We start from the raw sequence: 20227 nt of genomic DNA on the forward strand, positions 1-20227 counted from the left end.
ATTAGCGAAAATAAAAAATTGTATCATCAAATTTACAAAACTTTGCATTACTTTATTATTGAATAATAATATCAAGTGAACTTTTAAATTAAGAAATTTTTTTTTATATACAGGGATATAAAAAAATTAAATTCATATGATCTTGATAAATTATTTATATCGTAACTATCATTCTATCATACGTATGTTAGAGAGTTTAATCATAAACGAAATCGAAAATGTTGTCTTAGACATATCGCATGAGTTTGAGGCTGGTCGACGTGAAGGATAACGAGGATGAGAATATATGTACCCAGGTCGAGCTTATCTTCTCGCGCAGTCGTAAACCTTTGAACGACGCCCTTAAAAACTATGGAAGGTAGCAGTCAGTAGTGATAGCAGTGTAGATTCTGCTAAACCCTAGCTCTATCGTTCTTGTTGTTTCTCTTACTAACAGTACAAATGACGAGAAAAATATAAAATACATTCGTATCTACTACTATAGAGAGAAATCCGAACTTTGTCGGATTTCTGGTTGGAACGTTATTTCCTCCTAATAAAAACTTTCATATACACACAAGCTGAGAGTGAGCACGGCCACATAAATCCGCAGAAATAACTTAAAATATTTCCTTCATTATTTTTCGTATTTAAAAAAATAGTTGTTTTTTTTTTATAGTGCATTTTTTATCAATCCATAGCAATAGTATAATAATATAAAAAAAGATATTGAAGTAAAAAATGATTAACGATTAACTAGAGTTTATTTATAATTCTAATCTCAAAGTTCTTTTCCTCTTCTGCTTCTTTTTTTTTAGATTGTTCTAATATTATCAAATTTATCGCACGTACAATTCGATAAGAATTTGATAACTCGAAAGCAATCGCGTTCGTAGGATGGTGGAATACGATTTCCTGCCGGTTGGTTATCCCAAATTTTCATCCCTTCTTCATCCCGGCTACAGTAGGAGGAAGGAGAAACGATCGTCCGGAGGGTAATCCGGCGAAGAAATTTCGAGGCATGATCCCCCTCTGATTCGTTTTACGGCAGTCGTTCTCTCGAATTAGGACGGAATAAGAAAGAATCCGTGAACATGTTGAATCCGAAGGAATAACTTGCCTACTTCTCTCTATGCTTTTTCTCCAAGACGAAAGAATTACATTTTTACGTATCGTAGAAATTATTTTTTAAATAGGTATATAGTATCATAAAGATTTCTTTCATTTTCATTCGCATAGATTTTTTTAATATATCCAGAGAATATACTTTTTCTTTTTTTTTTTTTTTCATTTAGAGAAAAGCACTAGTCATCGGAGAATTTATCTTTTTTAATGATATGTCCAAACACATGATTTATCATCCTATAGTAATGCCATACTTGCCATCAGTTCTACTGATCACTAGATTATTGATGATTGATGCCTTAAATGGGATTATCTATAGAATTTACAAGTATTGTCCAGCATATGTTAACGTCTCGTAAAAGAACACATAGACACATATAGAAACATCCGATATTTTCAATTAATAAAATGAAATAAAATAAAAATATATGTTTATTTTTATAATCGAGAAATAGATAATTAATAAAGGTAATTAACTGAACAAATAAATTATTGAACACGTTTTATGTGTTTCTCAGGCCGATTGTCCTATCATCCCCTTTTAGAAACTCTCCCCAAAAAGGACGTTAAATCGAGTGATTTAACTTCTCGCAGTAGGGATCATCGCGATTGTCATCGTAACATCATGTATATCCGTTACATATGGAGCAATCGTGTTTATTATTTTGCGGGGTGCCAACATGCGTGTCCCTATGTTACACTTGCTAGAAGGGTAATCCGTACCTGCTGTCAGTAAATAAGAGAATGAGTTGCTAAAGGGTTAAAGGGGATAAAAGGTTTGCCGAAGAAATTAATCGAGCGTAGAACAACGGCTTTGGTGGATAATTCAAAAGGATTATTACACGAAGGTAACGCAAAGAAAATTGTTCAAATAATCTAGAAATGAATCGTGTTACTTTTCATTGTATAGAAGAAAAAAGTGATTTTGAAAAATCTTAAATATTATTCATTGAAAAATAATTCAGTTATAAATCAGTCAAACGAACGTGTTAAACGTTCATTTTGCAAAGAAAAGTATCAAATATGATCCCTTAATCTGAGGGCAGGTGCAAGATAGATTTTTTAAACGAAGAGAAGCTTGTCGAAAAGAAGAAGGGTGTGCAAATCAGTAGAGGAACAATAGAGATATATGGAGGAGGAAGCGAGTGGATCCGCCGAAGGGATTACCTGGCAAATATTTATGTAGCGAATCCCATGAGACAGAAAAGGATCATCAAATTCCAATGACAAAACTAGCCTCGTTGACGCGACCCCTCGGTCTTCGGAGGGTTGAATACTCGCATATGCTCTCGCGAGTCTTTCATTGGATTGCAATAATTACAAGATTTTTTTTCGAGGGTGTGTTCACACCCTCCTTCTCTCTTTCTATTTTCAGTTCTTGATCCAGCACTGATTTTGATTGATGATGATGCTTCCCTTATGGCTTTTTCGTAACGTTTAGTTCGACCTACATCATTATTCCTGTATGGAAGACTAAAAAGAAATATTATTGTCATAGTCAAGGACTTTCTTTTATATCTAATCATTGTCGAAGAATAAAAAGTAGATAAGCAATCAATAAAAAATTTGATCCGATAAAGAAAGATCAAGATCATTGAGATACAGGGTATATACCGATCCAAGAGTATATAAATTACTTTCGTTATAAAGATGACGTAAAAAGGAACATAAGAGAGATTTCCCAGCGCATAACTTTTTTCGCAACCTTATCTTTTCCATCCGCAATTTCTTGATACGTTTCCAAGGCGAGGCAGCGAGTTGCCTTTGATAAATAGACCGCTATACCTTATGAATGCTTGATGATGGCATTTCACGAGGCTGCTCATCCACCCTTACCGCATTCGAGGCGAACACAGCGCTTCGTCCCTACGGTGATAGGCGATGAATCTCTCTCTCTCTCTTTCTTCTCCCTCTCTTTGCCTTTACCACCCTTCTATCTGCCCTTCTCCACCTTCACACGACTTCTAACCACCAATGAACGACGAGCTTGAAGATCCCTGATACGTTCTTTTCACCTTCAATAACGTCTAAGTTATTGATGTAAAAGAACTAATATACTTTTATAAAAATTACACATAGGTAATTCACGATTTTATTTTCTCGTCAATATATCGATATATCATTAGTGTCTCTTCGTTTTTTTTTATTCTTTTTTCTGATAAAATACCCAATTCTTTTCATTCGAGTTAGAAAAGAACAAAAAAAGAACAAAATTAAAGATTCGCGTATCAATTTGTTGATAAGATCTTTGATAAATCGATGCTACTTCGTATTTTAACAAACAACGATATAGGTTTATAAGGAAAAAATCGAATATCCTTTCGCATCCTTTCGGCATTCGTCTCTGTCTTTGTTCCTGTCCTCCACCCTTAACGCCTTGCCACCGCCAATCGGATGCTGCGCGAAAGAGGAGGAGCGGCAAAGCGAAAAGCTCCCCTCCATTTCGCAGAGCCTCCCTTCTTTACCTTCTCGCTTTGGCCTCTTCTCTCGTTTTGGCCCCCCACGAAGTATTGACCCGATATCTTCTTCCTCTCTCTCTTTCCCTCTTTCTCTTCTCTCTTCTACACCCCTCATCCTAGCAGCTCTTCCCACGTTGATAAGCGAGATTTCTCAACCATCATGGCCGCCACATCTACCGAGTATATTCCTTTATACCTTGCTTGTACGTTTCACGATCTCAATAATTATTTTCTTTCGAACTTTACTTTTAGAACTCTATTTAATTTATTGTTTCCTACGTAATCTAAGCTACGAGGCTAAGTATATTATTTGAAATAACTATTGATATTTTCTTTTTCTTGCAAATATATTCGAGACTGTCATTGGTATATTATTATAATATTAAAAAATGTCTCGAAATACGAATAATGATCGAATTTATTCGTTTTTATCAACAATATACGAATTTATATTTCATGCTGATTAATTTTGAAATTATAATTGTACTTCAGATTAGAACGTTATATCATGTAGGGTGAACGTTAAGCTAGGAGCGTAATAATCCGTATAATGAGCTGGTCTACGGGAACCAGTTAATTAGAACGCGTTCCGGTAGTTCATGCAAAACATAATCTTCTCTTCTCGCTTACTCGCGAGGAGTCATAAGGATGGCTGATCTCTTTCAAAACATTCGATATACTGTTTTTTTCTATGGCATATATATTTTTCAAAAGTTAACATTTGATTTTATGGAAGTGCGATAACACAAAGTACTCCAAAGATTAAACGTATCAACGAACATTTAAGTTGTACAATAGGTATATATGTATGCAAAAAAAAATAGAAAAAAGCAGAGAAATATATTGTAGGCACTATGCGTATGCCACCTACAAATTCGTATATTTTGTGTCTACAAGAAAATGTTGCTGCGTAACTCGAGATTAGTGCCAGGGATGCTCCTACTTGTCTTCCTAAACGATTTTGTTTCCTTCATTTTGTTTATATTAAAATAAATCGGACACACTCAATATATATTTTATCGTATTGTTGTAATTAATATTTTTTAAAAATAAGAAAACGAAATTGTTACATTGATTAATAGAGTATTGTTCGACACATATTTTCTTTCTTCTTTTTCTTTTTAATATTTGTATTAAACCGAATACACGTTCTAATCGTATATCAAATCTGTCGAGATAAATGTTTAGATGATTTAAACGTAAAGATTTATTTCCAAAATCTGTTGGATAAATTGAAATTTCCGAGTAGCCGCGCCCCTGAGATATCCCAACGATATCCTTCCATGAGGCGGGCATGTTACATTCCCCAGGACGGTAAAGTCTTGCCGACTAATAAGTTTCATCCCCCGCGTAGTGAGCACCAATTATGAACTTGCTCTGGCCATAATTAAAAAATGTAATTTCACCGCCAGACTTCCACGATCTTAGACATTAAGGTTCTACTATATTCTCTTGTATCGTATTGGTGAGAATTTAGAAAGGAAACGTGTTTTGAAACTATCACAATTTTATGATATATAATAATAGCATAAATACGTAGAACATATGATCTACATGGGAACCTGATTACATTTTTCGTATTGTCACAGCCACCACAGTTTACACGTTATTTAAAAATCTACAAAAATTTTGTTTTCCTCGAATTTTCTATTAATAAAATAAACAGTAAATTTTTAAAATTGTAATAAATAAAGTATGTATACTTAGATAATATCTATCATTTTATATTTTATTAATATAACGTTATTAATAAACGTATTATATACAATTAATTGACATGAAATTTTTCTTCTCTTATTATTTTATTATTATTATTATTATTTCTTTTTTTTTTAAGTATAGGTACGTAATAAATAGATGTGAGAATAGTATAGCAAACAGTATATATCATTTAGAAATGATATCTTTCTTCTTGCTTTCAAGATAGATATTAATGGAACTTAATGCGACAAGAGTTTCTTACGATGTACAATATAAGAAGAAGGGAACAGGTTAGACGAAGCAGTCTTTAACGATACACTTTGTGCGTTGGCCTTTTAAGCCGCTCTCACAGTGAAACGTTTGTCCATACGTTTCGCTGTTCCCTTCCGTCGGCACGTCGTAAAGCTTTCACGGTTGAAGTAGTCTATCGCAACCTCTTCACTTGGCCGTACGCGAATACTTGAGGCATCTCTCGATCCTAAGAACGATATCATCCCTTGCGAACAGATGCACTATTTCTATGTATGTGTGTGTGTGTATGCTCGTACATACGTTGGTAAACTCACGCACGCATAATTTTTTTTCTCTTACGTCTATCAAGCGTGTCTTCTTTAGTTTCTGTCATTAAAATTTTATCATGTTTTTCTTGTTTTGACATTTTTTCTTTGATATCTTCTTTATAGACAATTCGAAATATCTCTCCAATCCTGTGACGTACAATTTAATCCAAGACTAAAGTCTAATGCAAGAAGGTATCTCCTCATAGCCACTATCATAGCCGTTCGTTGCTACAGAATGGTGAAAGATAAAAGGGTCGGGAGTAGATGGGGGTGTATGCTTTCTCGAACATAATACGGCGCCAAATTTATAACCGAGTTAGCAAAATCTCTCGCTCTCTCTTCCCCTCTCTTTCTTCCTCTCTTTCTCTCTGCTCGTGTCTAAAAGTACAGCCTTGAAATGACGAGGTGAGATGGGGGAAAGGGGGTCAGCGAGGGGCTTCGAACGGACGAGGTTGACGCTTTGATTAAATTAGGGGATGATCGTGCGAAATTAGAGGCATTAACTTTCATCTCGACGCGGACCCCCATGAGAGTATGCTCCAGGAATTTATTGCAATATTCCTGTTCTTGCCGCGATCCACATCTTTCTGATAACGGAAATTGATTTTTCGTGTCGCTATTGAACACTGCGAGAGATAAAAGGGAATAATTAAAATTTTTCTCTTCTAGCGATAAAAATGTATATCTTGATCGTTATTGATTGCTATAAAAGTTATTTGTTAAAGAAGAATTGTTAAAAAATTTGTAATTTAAACAATTTCTAAATAGATAAAAGCAATCGCGTTAATCGTATTAAATTTGACGTAAACAGTCGATAATACCAGGCAGAAAAGTGTAGTTTTTAAAGATCGAGCTTTATTTTAATGGTCCTAAGTAAAGTTTCGTGTAATTTCACAGAGACATTTTCTGTTACGTCGTGTTCAAAACGAACGCACCCTCGAGACGCATCTGTCTGCTCATAATACGCGAGAATAAAAAATGTCACGGGCGCCGATCTGAAAACGTGTCTACGAGCAGAGATTTCTCTTCCTCCGCGGAAAAGGCGAGGAAAGAGAAAAAAATGAAGTGCAGGAAGCAGGAAGAGAGGACATTCGGTTCTTAAAAGAGAAAGAAAAAGTGCACTTCTACATCGTACCGTTTCCTGGAGTGCTTCCAAATTGCTCCGAACGTATGTGGTTTAAGTGGCTCGCCTAATTTCGTCCTAATTCCGGCACTTAACGTTTGTCTTTCCAAATTGGATCGGTTTCCTACAAAAAAAAAAAGAAGAATTTATATGAAAAATAAAGAAAAGATTTTAAAAATAATGTGTCTAAAATAGAAAGAAAGAAATAAGAAATGGTGTTTATGACTCTTCTAAATAAAATACATCTATTCTAAATAGAATTTTAATGATTCTAAAATTTATGAAATGTTAAATATAGAATTCTAATAATTCAAACATTCGTCTAATTCTAAATATATAAATATGTAGCAGCTATCAAATTTTTATTATTTCATCAATGAGTAATAGAAATGATGATACAAAAGCATGCGATATATGTAGTACTCGATAAAAAAAGAAATAAATAAGTTTTATGTTTATAAATAACCGAAGATTTCACGAATGTAATCACCGACAAAAATAAGTATTAGTTAAACAAAGTATGTAAGTACGCGTTCGAATGTTGGCGAGTGTTACAGACAGGTTCGTGAAGTCTTTAGTGGACCGTTTTAATTAGCACGAAGACACGAAACACGCTTCAACGTCGTACAGAATCCCACCCATGGAATCAAGGGATACATACAGATAGTGGTGCTAGTGCTGCAAACGTGTGTGATAAAAACGAATGAAATCTCCTAATAGGGAACGCCGAAGAAAGCGACAAAGGCTTTCATCTTGCCGCTCACGTCGGCCACCTTTCGATGATATTTTCCTACGTATACATAAAAATAATGTATGCCTATACACAAGCTGTCTATACAGTCGGTAGCAAACATATTAATGACAAATGAATCTTAAAAATGTTCGACGAATAATCACAAATGATAGCGATGAATGTGATTTTTATACGAGTGCAAATTTTTTTCTTTACATTCAAGGATTATGCAATTATATTAAAAAAAGGATGAATTATTATTCATAAATCTATTTAAATAGAATACAATGATTCAACACAATGGTATTAAAGAAGATAGATATTCTTTTTAAGAGCTTGTGTTCATAAAGACATTGTAAAGTTTAAACTAGGGAGTATCACTTAATGTGACCACAAACGCTAACGAACTTGACGCGAAGTATCTAAAGAAGATACGCGTACTGTGAGAATCTTTCTCTGTCAGTGAACGTGTGAAATAATCTTTTCGGAGTCATTTCGCTGTTTTTTTCGTGAACAACAAATGATAAGAGAGACTTAAGAGTTTCGAGCAGTTGCGATCCGTAAGAGCGGGAAATGAGAATGCGTCGAGTTCTTTTCAAGTATATACACATGCTACACTATCGTACAATATTTCTTTTATCTTTTTTTCTCCGTTCTTTCGGTAAGTAAGATTTGGTTCGCTCTTTATATCCTTGCTGACTAGCTGAAACATGTTCAAATGTTTAAAATAAGATAGAAATTTATAAGAAAGATTTAATAAGAAAAATGTTGATTTATTTTAATGAGATTTACTTATTTAAAAATTTTCGATGTCGTGTGAACAAGTTTTAATTGTCTATCATGCTTTACGGAATATAATATACTATTTATTTATATATTAAAAAAAAAGAAGGATATAGTTTGCTCTATAATAAGAAGAATTGATATTAAGAACTTTTAAACGGCTTACTTACACAAAAGTGAAAATATGACGTGATGCTTTACTTTTATAAACAATACAATTATTGTACTTATTTCTATTTTATATCAGATAAAAGATGTTAGAAGAATTCTTGAAAAGTTTATGAGCAAAAGTTTTGTTCGTAGGCCTGGAATAATGACCTTATTCTGTACCAGGTACCAGGTAAGATATCAGTAGAAAATATTCTTGTGGAAATACCTTTTATTTTTAAGCATGAAGTAACGGCTAGTGAACTTAAAGAGAGGCGGAATGAATTGATTGATGGTGAGGATTGTATGGAATTCGAGGCAGAAAAGAATATGCTCATAAATCATCCATCGAACGATCTTTCAAATAATTTGACTTTTTCTATGTTAATTTTTTCCTTTTAATTTATATGATAGCGAATACATTAATTTCTAATACATATATATATATATATATATATATATATATATATATAATTACGTATTTTCTTTGAAGTAAGGAAGAAAAGAATTTTCGGTCGATATAAAAATGAACAATGTTCGTTTTCGGATCTTATAGTTATCGAAAATTCATTTGACAAATCTATTAGTTTGGTGAAATATTTGTTACAATTGCAAGATCTTTTTAATATATCTTATATTAATTTTTTATCAAAAGTTGATATGACTGTTGATATATTATTATTATTTTTTTTTTAACGTTCATCATCTATGAGGTGAACTTTCCTTTGCCTGATAGAACGTATTTACAAGATTAAGTTAAACATTTTTTAAATAATGAAAAATTACAGAGAAATATGCATCGACATAAACTTATACAAAAATGTGATAAACCCGACAATAATTTTCTTGATAATCGATTAAAATAGAAAAAGGAAAGAAAAAAAAGGAATTTAAAGTCGGATTTGGAAAATTTTGTTTTTATGGCAGACTTGAAAATTTTTTTGTAGACCTTTCGCTTTTCGGGAGAACGATCGAATACGCAAATGTATTTATTTTGCTATCTATTCACAACGAGAGATTATTTGTAGATAGATATCTCTTCATCAGTTGATACATATCACTTCAAAGCCATTAAAAAGTTTGAAAGACAGTTAACGATAGCATTTGCGAGAAAATCGTACAATAGACCTTCGGATTGGATTCGAATGTTTGCGATGTATCGTTTCGCATGGACGGTACGATTGCTACGCGTTATGGACTCTGTTATATACTAGCCCGTGGATATTCGTGTGCGAGCATACATATATATATATATACCTTAGCGAACGTTACCAGGTATTGAACTGCATAGATTTCACGTAGAGCGACGTTACATCGTACACACGAGTAAATTAGACGCTTAATCAAACCGTTTAATCAGCGGCATGATTGCGACCGCATCTGCATCGGCCGTTCGCGTCAATTATCTATTGTACCTGCTCTTCAATCGTATAATCGCGTTCAAGTCTACCGAATAGGCTTTATTACGCGATACGATACAACATTCGACTTCCTGACAAAAAGATAATAAAGATAACAACATTTTAAAAAATGTTCATATGACTTTCTATAAATATTTTTCTATCATTTTTCTTCTTTATCATATTAAATAGTATTAACTATCCATTTTAATCTAATCGAGACATTAATTAAGATGATATATTAGCTAGATATAGATTTCATAATTTGATGATTATTACTTTATTAGCTCATAGTGACATTAATAAATGATATTGTTTATTATTCGAAAAAAAACGAGCTAAATAATAATGATTCATTGATAGATTTTTGACAGAATAATATTTCATGAATTACTTTACATGTTGATTACATCGTTATCTTAAAAATATTTGTCAAAAAATATATATATGAAAAAGAAGGAATGAAGTAGAAGATCGCATACTCTTCTGAACTAGGAGAAAATTTCGAACCTTTTCCTTTCTTCTCTCTCTGTTTTTCTTTTCATCCTTTTCTTTCTTTCTCTCTTTTTCTTTCTATGGCATTATGAAGACGGATATTTTCGACGGTTAACAATCAGTTTCTTTTATCTTCTTTTTTCTATTGCTATAATCCAATGTAATCCAAGATAATCCTGCCAAGAACAACAAGATTTATTAAAAATCTACGAGTTACTATTTAATTGATTTTTAGAACATTTAGAGTTTATAATTCTTAGTATAAGAAGTATGTGGTTAAAATAAACTATATGATTTAAATGGTCTGAAAAAACTGTAGATAAGTTCTTTTTAATAGGTAGTATTCTATATTATCACTTTGCAAAATAAACAATTTGTTAATATTTTATAGTTTATCAATATGAGAAAAACAAAATAAGAAATTCGAGCAGAAATAAATAAATGGAAAGATCGTGTAAGTAATTGTACTATTTGACATGTATACCTACAAGTGAATAGAATTCATTTTTGTGTAATTTGAACAGAGAAATAGAGAAAGTGCTCTAGATTTACGTAGACGTCGTATTTTGACAAAGAAGTCGTCACGGCACACTCATAAAAATGGAAGAAATTAGAGAGAAAAAAAGATTTTATGAAAAAAAGTCCATCCTATTACTTCTGCTGGTAAAAAATTCATTAAAAATCTCTGACAATGAATTTTGAAATATAAATTACGATTTATGAAGTTTTATGAATTTACGAACTTATAGAAGTAAATAATTGCATTTTTATTGCATTTTTATCTATTATATATCTATTATAATAAATATTATATATATAAGTTTAGTTAGACATATATGTATATATATATAATTTAAGTACTCAAGTAATTTAAATTACTTTTTAAAAATTAAATACTGTACAAAGCTGGGAAGAAATTTCAAAGGGTACATAAGGACAAAAGATGTATCCTTTTAAGATTATCATAATGACTACTATTACATGAGTATTAAATCCTTCTATTTACAATGTATTCTACGTATAATAATAAAAGAATTATTCATTGTCTACGTTAGTGTCTTCATAACAGGTAAAATAAGTTTGTATAACTTTCTTTATAAATAGCAGGTCAAAGTCTAAAATAAATGAAAGAAAAGGCATTTCTTTCCTTTATGGTTAATGATACCCGTATTCTTTTCACAGAAATTTTATTCAGTTTTGCATTTAAATAGAAATAAATGTTTTTGTTTATAGGTTTTATTTTATATAGAAAATAAATTCATTAAACTTAAATTTATTATTTAATGAAAAAGAGTGTGGAAAAGGTTGATTATCAAAAAAAAAATTAGATGGACTATCTTGAACCGCACCACCCTGAGAAGACAAAGGAAAGCGAATGGTTGTGGGAGTGGTGATGCTACAATGGAGTCAAGAAGGGGAAGATACGTGATATCAAATACGAGAGGTGGATTGGAGTCGACCAATCAGAGAAGAGGACAGTCCATGTTGTGGCGCTTTGGTTCGTAATATATAAACTCGTTGGTTGCTTCCTTCTTTCAGTCGACACATGCACTTGCATTAGAGTGTCGAGTAACGGATGTCATAACTTCGAAGTTTTGTTTCCTACGGTCCTCGTTAATAAAAAAAATCAACTAAACATATAATAATTGTGAGTGTATTTTAACGACCTGATAAATACGATTATTACTATAAACGTTTCGGAAATATTTTTGTTAATAAGAAGTTGACAACTCTTTGACAAAGAACAGTAAACAGACAAACAAAATATTATTTATAAATATATATATATACATATATATATATATATATTTATAAAATATATTTATAAAATATATATATACTATATATATTATTATTATTATTATATATATATAGTTACACATACATACGCACACTAAAACTAAACTCAATTTATGTTTAATCATTCTATATGATTGACAATTGTATAATCAGTTGTAAAAGTGACAAGAAAATAGAGAGAAGTGAAAAGTGCTCACATTCATTTGGGTACAAAAGTAATACATTCATTTATGAAAATAAATTGATTGTGAAATGCAAGAGTTTCATCAAAATTTCGATGATCAACAAAAAGAGCACAACGATCAGGACGAAACGATCATTGTTGTTGATATTGTTCCTTCACAATTTCAACTTCGTCCATCTGATAGCCCTCCTCATAGTCCATCACATAGTTCGCGTCATAGTCCATCACCTGGAAGTCTATCTAAAACGCCAGAAAAAGGTAATACTACGATTGTAAAAATGGATTATTCTTTCCGTTTCTTTTATTGCATGGCTCTATTTATTAATATACATTTAAAATATTATTTTTGACATTTTATATTTCTTTTCCTTTCGCTCTGTCAATCCATTACACTACCATATAAATCACAAAAAGCAATATTTTCAAAAGATTTGAGAAAAATATTTTCAAAATTTTTAAAACGTTTACGCTTGTTAAAAGTATTTGTATGAGAACAAGTTTTTCTTTGTACCTTACAATGGAAAAAATAACATTCAGAATTCTTCATTCAGAATAGACATTCTTTTATTAGTATAAGCTGCTTTTATTCGTGATAAATTTTTATTACGATTCCGAAGAGGTATTTATTCTGAAAAGCAGTATTTCATTGTTCCGAATAACATTGTAGTTTTTTCTTACTTCTTTTCTGTGTTTCTTATATAATATCTTTATTATTCTTTATAATATCTTATACATATCTTATATAATATTATTATTCTTTATAATATCTTATATAATATCTTATTTTTAATAAAAGTCTTTTCTTCTTTTTATTTGTTTTAACAATGATTGTTCATGATCTATTCAAACAGAATGTACGTATATTAGTAAGAACATATATCTCTTTTAAATTAAAGTAATTATATATCTATAGGAACACCTAGAAATGTTATTTTTGCATAAATCTTTTGTAGAAATTAAATTTTTCTTTTTATTGCGTAGATTTCGATAAGCATAATCGAGCAAGCATAATTTTTTTATATTGAAAACTTTGTTGTTTTCTTTTTTTATTGCAAGCACGTAGATCTTGATAGCAAGATTAGCGATACATAAACTCTAAAATTGTAATTGCATATCCTGTCATGGCAATTGTAAATATAATAATTCTTCTTCAAAGAGAGAAAAAGAGACAACAGCATTATAATTTATAAACGATTTTTTTGCCAAATGATAAGAATCTATAAACTTGAATCTTCTTAAAAAAGGATAATTATTTTAATGAATCAAATTTTTTATGAAAATTGAATTCTTTTAATTATTTAATTGCTGGATCTTTTAACCAACATGCTTAATAGTCTCGCATTCTTGAAAAGTATATACCAATACATTCTAAAAACTACGTTTCATCAGTTAAACTAGTATTTGCCAAATTTGTCAGTTGAAATCCTAAATAATTAAAACATCTTCTTAATGACATTATATCTTTTTTGTTTTTAGGAAGTTCTTCAGGTGATCATCAATTAACTCAACAACCATTATCTTCTATGGACCCAAATATCCGAAGGTACAGAACGGCTTTTACCAGAGAACAATTGTCCCGATTAGAAAAAGAATTTCATCGTGAGAATTATGTTAGCAGACCACGAAGGTGTGAACTTGCTTCACAATTACATTTACCGGAATCAACTATTAAGGTGTGCATTGTTACAAATTATAATAACTTATTAAAAGATATAGAAGATATACACTGTCCGTTCAAAGAATTCCAAGAATTCAAAGAACATTTCAAAGAAGGACTTCCGATAATTTCACATAGTTGCATGAGTATTCTGTGTATTGCACTCAAGTGGAGGAAGACTATGTTGAACACCTGAATCATTGAAGCCGTCATCTTAACATTTCTCTATTTTTTGATTACTCCAATCTGAAAACTTTTTGGAGAGAGGATGTTAAATGCTGAAGATAGATAAATGGCATCTAACAAAATCTGGTAAGAAATAAATAAAAAAAGCCTTCGATACTTCTTATCGATATTAAGAAGCCTACAATATAACTAAGTTTACGTAATGATTTCATCAGCGCATCTACGAGAATAATTAACAATATTTACGCTTCTGTGCTCCTACAAAATGATCGGCCAATGATCATGGTCATTAAAGCAATAGATTTACTAAATAAAACTGAGGAGAGACATTTATGAGTATAATATATTATATAATGTAAGACAGAGATGTAGAAATGATTAGAGAAAAATGATTTTTAAAAAAGATGGAATTAAAGTTTCTATATAAATAGTAATAAACAAGTTTCAGTTACTCTACAATAGATACATTTTAATATATGACTAATCTTTTTTTGTTAATGACATTTCTTTATTGGACATACATCATCTGTCTCAAAAAATTCCGAGACTGGATTAATAAAAAATAAACAAATCTTACAATAGCAGTTTCAGTAGTTCAGTTATTTTACATAGTCTTTTTTCATTTGAATACAGAACTGATTCACAGAATGCTCTTACAAACATTTGAAGCTATCAGAAAAGTTCTTCTTTAAGATGCTGTTCAACTCGGTTGTCACAATGGCTTGAATGTCGATTATGTTGTCGTCAAAGCGTTGATCCTTCAATGTGAATTTTTATTTTAGAGAATAAAAAAAAGTCATTCGGCATCAAATCGAGTGAATATGGAGGGAGGTTGAAAATTGGCATTTCTTTTTTCGCTAAAAATCATTATAACTGCAGCTGTGTGAGTGCACGCATTGTCGTGTAGCAAGAAAAAATTCGTGATACACGAATTAAACAACATCCCAAGAAAGGACTTTTCTGATAGTTTCATATGGTTGTATAAGTATTCTGTGCATTGTACTCAAGTGGAGAAAGACTATGTAGAACATCTGAACCGTTGAAACTGCCGTCTTAATATTTGTTTATTTTTTATTAATCTAGTTTCGAAACTTTTTGGATAGATTGTGTATAATACATTATACGTTTAATACCTCCTGTGTAAATGTTTCTCTTCAGTTTTATTTAGAAAATCAATTGCTTTAATGACCATGATCATTGGTCGATCATTTTGTAAGAGTACATAAGCGTAAATATTGTTAACTATTCTCGTAGATGCGCTGATGAAATCATTACGTAAACTTAGTTCTATTGTAAGCTTCCTAATATCAATAAAAAGTATTGAAGGTTTCTTTTTATTTATTTCTTATCAGCTTTTGCCAAATGCTATTTATCTATCTTCAGCGGTATGATGTATATCTCTATATTTCTATGTACTAATTACCTGCTAAAAACTGCAACAATTCTATTTATATATTAGTTTTTTACTATTATTTATATATTAGTGCGTTTTACCTCACTTTATACATATTTATCAAATGTTTATAACTAATAATTTTTCATAAAATATTAAATTATAAACAATAATATTAAAGAATAATGTAAATTTGTACATTTATTTAATAGCGAATAAAATCCTCATTGGTCAATAATAATTACATAATGACAAGTTGATTTATTTAATAATGCGTTAACAGAGGTAAAACTATATACCTAAATATTTTCTATTCTATGTTATTGTACATACGAGACGTCAGATTCTCAAAAAAAAGATATCTCGTATTTGAATTTCTTTTTAGTTATAATGAATTTTATATGGATGCAGGTAAATAATATTTTAGTAAAAAAAACGAACGAACTTTTTAAGAAATTCTATCAATAACTAGACATATGATTGGTAAAATATCTGCACACATATTTATAGGAATTATTTCGAAAACCACTTATCAAAGTAAGTTAAGTAAATAGAATCTCAATAGCAAAAAACAAATACTCCAAAACAATATCAAGTAAGATATTTTTCGTATGAACTTTTTTAATTGTTTAGATGCGCTACAGTCATCCATGAAATATTTTCCTGAATAACAATGAACGTGTTAATATTGATCAATTCAAGTAAAGATACTATAAAGATACTACTAAATGAAAAATAGTTGGCTTTACCCACGTCAAATGAACTAACGAAGGGTCGATCACACCGGAAACGAAGACATTAACAGTAGCATTCTCTCTTTTTCTCTTTCTTTCAATAATTTTCCTCTCATCTTGGAAGCACGCCAAGCCCGCTCATTGCGGTTGGAGGTGCTAAGCATCTTCGTTAGCGACTATCTACGGGTCTTCCTTTGGGTTTAACGGATCTTTTAATTTTTAGTATTTTGATACTTGTGCTTTTACGAAGGCAATAAAGCGTATGTGAATGGAAATAATCGAGGTGCTAAATAACGGAAACGTTTGCCGCTTTGACTCGATATTCATTCAAAAAAGAAAAAAAAGAAAACAATCGTTTTTTCTATAATTTCAGGTTTGGTTTCAAAATCGTCGGATGAAAGACAAACGTCAACGTATGGCAATGGCATGGCCATACGCCATGTATGATCCAACGTTAGCAGCCAGCTTGTTCGCAGCAGCCACAGCATCGTTACCACCAACATATCATGGAACGACACACTTAGCGTCATCGTATCCAGCTGCTGCGGCAGCGGCATACTATGCAGCAGCTCGATATTCTCCCTATCCGAGTACAGTTTGTCCCACCACGACAGCATCCTCCCTCCACAGGCCGCAACCACGATCTGCGGCAACCTATCCTACGACTCACTCTCATTTAATACACCATACACTCTTACCTCCCCTCCATTTAACAGGATTGGGCGTTCCTAGTGTTGGCAGTACCGCCTTTCAAATCAACGGAGCTACATCTGCAAACGAAACAACTACTTATAGGCCACCGTTATTAAGTCCAGTAACAACACTCACAGAAGGAAGTCTTTTAAGGACAAGTCCAACATCAAGTTCAACAACGGACCTAACTAACGGTCTGACAGGTAGTCCTTATAGAACACCATTACTTTCTAAATTAAATCAAGATTCAGAAACATCCAGTGATTGCGATTGTGCTTCCACGACAAAACATCAATCTCATCACCCGACTAGTCCTCAATTACTCTCCTATCGATGAAAAGCTCCAATTCTTTAACTGTTCTTATAACTAACATACTCTTATTTATTTTTTCTCTTATTTCTTCATATTACTTTTAGCAACAAAGGCTGAGAAGTATTAGTATCTGACTAATTTATTATTCAGTTTGCGATTAGAGAGAAGCTAAGGAACTAAATCTTATTCTAATAAATCATATAAGCAAAAGAGACTTGATTGAAAGAGACTTGAAATTGTAAGAAAATAAAAAGTAATATGTTAATTTAAGACAAAAAATAAATTTCTTTATGTGGCATTTATAGAGGAAAATTTCCTAAAACTAAAACTTTTAGGCATTATCTTTGAACCTCTGATCACCTTATTTACTTTTTTATCCAATTTCTTTTTCTTCTAATATTATTTCTTATCGTGATTATTATAATATACCTATCTGTTTTTAGTTTGCAAGGATAACCTAATAGACTCTCACAAATGTATATATGTATATATATATATATGCCTGGAAGCATATACGTGAATATTATATTTAATATAGTTTATGAACAATGCAAATATAACGTAGAATAATCGATTTTGACATCTTATTGATTGAATAAACATCTTAATTAAAGAATGCATTGAATGCAAACAAAATTAAATGTTTATTTAATATGTACATATGTATATAATGTAATTAATATATAGAATTTCGTAATAAAAAGCTTTAATTAAAAATGATTAAAATTGATTAAATTATTATTTATTTTTCGAAGTTAAATTATATATTTTTTTTTTGTCATTTCTTTATAATTCCGTACGTGGATCTATCGAAAAATTTATAGGATTTTTTTAAATTCCTTTAAATATTACATTAAAACTATGTTTTAATACTACATTAAATTTGCATTTTTTGCAAAATCAATACAAAAAAAAAATATATATATATATATTTATATATGTTGTTATGTCTAATTTATTATTTTATTTTAATTAATATATTGATTATTTTGTAATACAAACTGTATCTTATTGTTGGTGATCAAACAAAAAATATCGTGATTATTAACAAAAACATTTCTTAAGAATTATCTGTTACATGGACAATTATATTGGCATACATATTCAGGATATTCATGCCAAAAAAGTGATAAAAAAAGAAATTAAGCCAATAACAGAATTACGTTGTTAAGATTTGAATACAAACGAATTTCGAAATTTGGAAACGAAATTCGAACAGTTACAATAATTTTGGTAAATCTGGCGTAAACTTATTATAATATTTATATAGTCCAGTTTTTCACCGTATGCCCACATTCCTCTCGCAATTTTTTATATTAACTATTTTCGTGTTTGTACAATTATTCCAAAAATAATTAGTTCTTCCGATAGAACTGAAATAATTCCTATTACTAACTAATTAAAAAATTTTAAAGCATTTTTATTGAAACGTTTACAAATATGCTTCATTTCGAAATCATGCTTTTTTTTGTTTCTTTACTACACCAGTATTATAGTATAAAGTTTATCAAAAAATTGAAATTGTCTAATGTATTATAAATATAAGTATTACGTATCATAAGTAAGTAGAATATTATCATTACAGCATAAATATTATTTATTGCTGGTGAATGAAAACAGCAAAGAGGAACATTGAAATAAACCAATATTGACATAGAAGTTATTCAAATCTATTGTAATAAGTGTAAAATGAAGCATTTTATTACATTAGCTACGTAAAAAATTAATCGAAAATCTTCTCGGCTTATAAAATAAGACAAGAAAAGATTTAAGTAGAAATCAACTGATGATTAATTTGTTCTTGGAATATATGTTATGAGAAAATGATAATATTGTGAAGGTCTTATGTACATATATTTTATAGATTGTAATTATTTATGTAAAACAAAATATTGGATTTATCTGTGTAAGATATAAAATAAAATAATATAGTAAGTACTTCTGTGTAAAATACAGAACTAAGAACATAATTAAAGGGTAACGTTATTTGAAATATTCCTACACAATTTTTATTTATTTAATGAAATCATTTATATGCAATTTTTTATTAATTTGATAATTATTAACAAATCATCGTTACAAGAAACTTCATTTTAGTATTAATTTTAAATATTAATTTTAAATCGATCTATCCAACTGTTATGGAGAATATAAGAATTGTTTCCAAAGAACGACATGTGCAATGTCATGAAAATGATCGTATTCACTTATTCAAGTCTGTTCACTATTTCATTCTCTCGAACTAATTTTTTGAAATATTAATATCCAATTGATAGTACGTATACGAGTATCATCCCTCTATCTCGTCGATTTCACCCTCGACAATTTTCTACAAAGGGAACACAAAGACGGACCTTTTGCAAGTATTGATTTAATACCTCTCGTATATCCCAAATCTAAATTTCGGCAAATTACCAAGAACGTGCCTAGAGAAATCAGATTCGATCGAAGAATTACATTATCTTATCGAAAGATCTACTAAGTTTTGCACTCACTACTTTTCGCGAAAATTTACTAGCAAACCTCGTAAGTTCCAAACAATAGCAATTAGATATATTATGAATAAAAAAATGTCTCGCGAATATCGCAAGTTTCAAACGAAAATTGGGTACACTATAAATTAAAATATGTCTTTCAAACAAATAAACACTTGATACTTAAAATATTTCTATTTCAATTTGACCAACGAATTACGAGATTCCAATTTTATTTCCTTTTTTCTGTTTTAGACAACAAAAAAAATGATTTGCTGAACGAAGTTA

At 30.6% G+C, this 20227-nt stretch overlaps 1 protein-coding gene across 1 annotated transcript; it reads left to right on the top strand.

Annotated features, from left to right (window-relative positions):
- Window positions 1–12428: 12428 nt before the first annotated feature.
- LOC122637829 (homeobox even-skipped homolog protein 2-like) lies at window positions 12429–17612 on the top strand. The gene is made up of 3 exons (XM_043830277.1): window positions 12429–12747; window positions 13966–14162; window positions 16833–17612. The coding sequence occupies exons 1-3, from the start codon at window positions 12558–12560 to the stop codon at window positions 17487–17489; spliced, it is 1044 nt and encodes a 347-aa protein (XP_043686212.1). The 5' UTR covers window positions 12429–12557; the 3' UTR covers window positions 17490–17612.
- Window positions 17613–20227: the final 2615 nt, after the last annotated feature.

This window comes from Vespula pensylvanica, chromosome 1 (genome assembly GCF_014466175.1).
Source record: "Vespula pensylvanica isolate Volc-1 chromosome 1, ASM1446617v1, whole genome shotgun sequence".
Lineage (NCBI taxonomy): Eukaryota > Metazoa > Arthropoda > Insecta > Hymenoptera > Vespidae > Vespula > Vespula pensylvanica.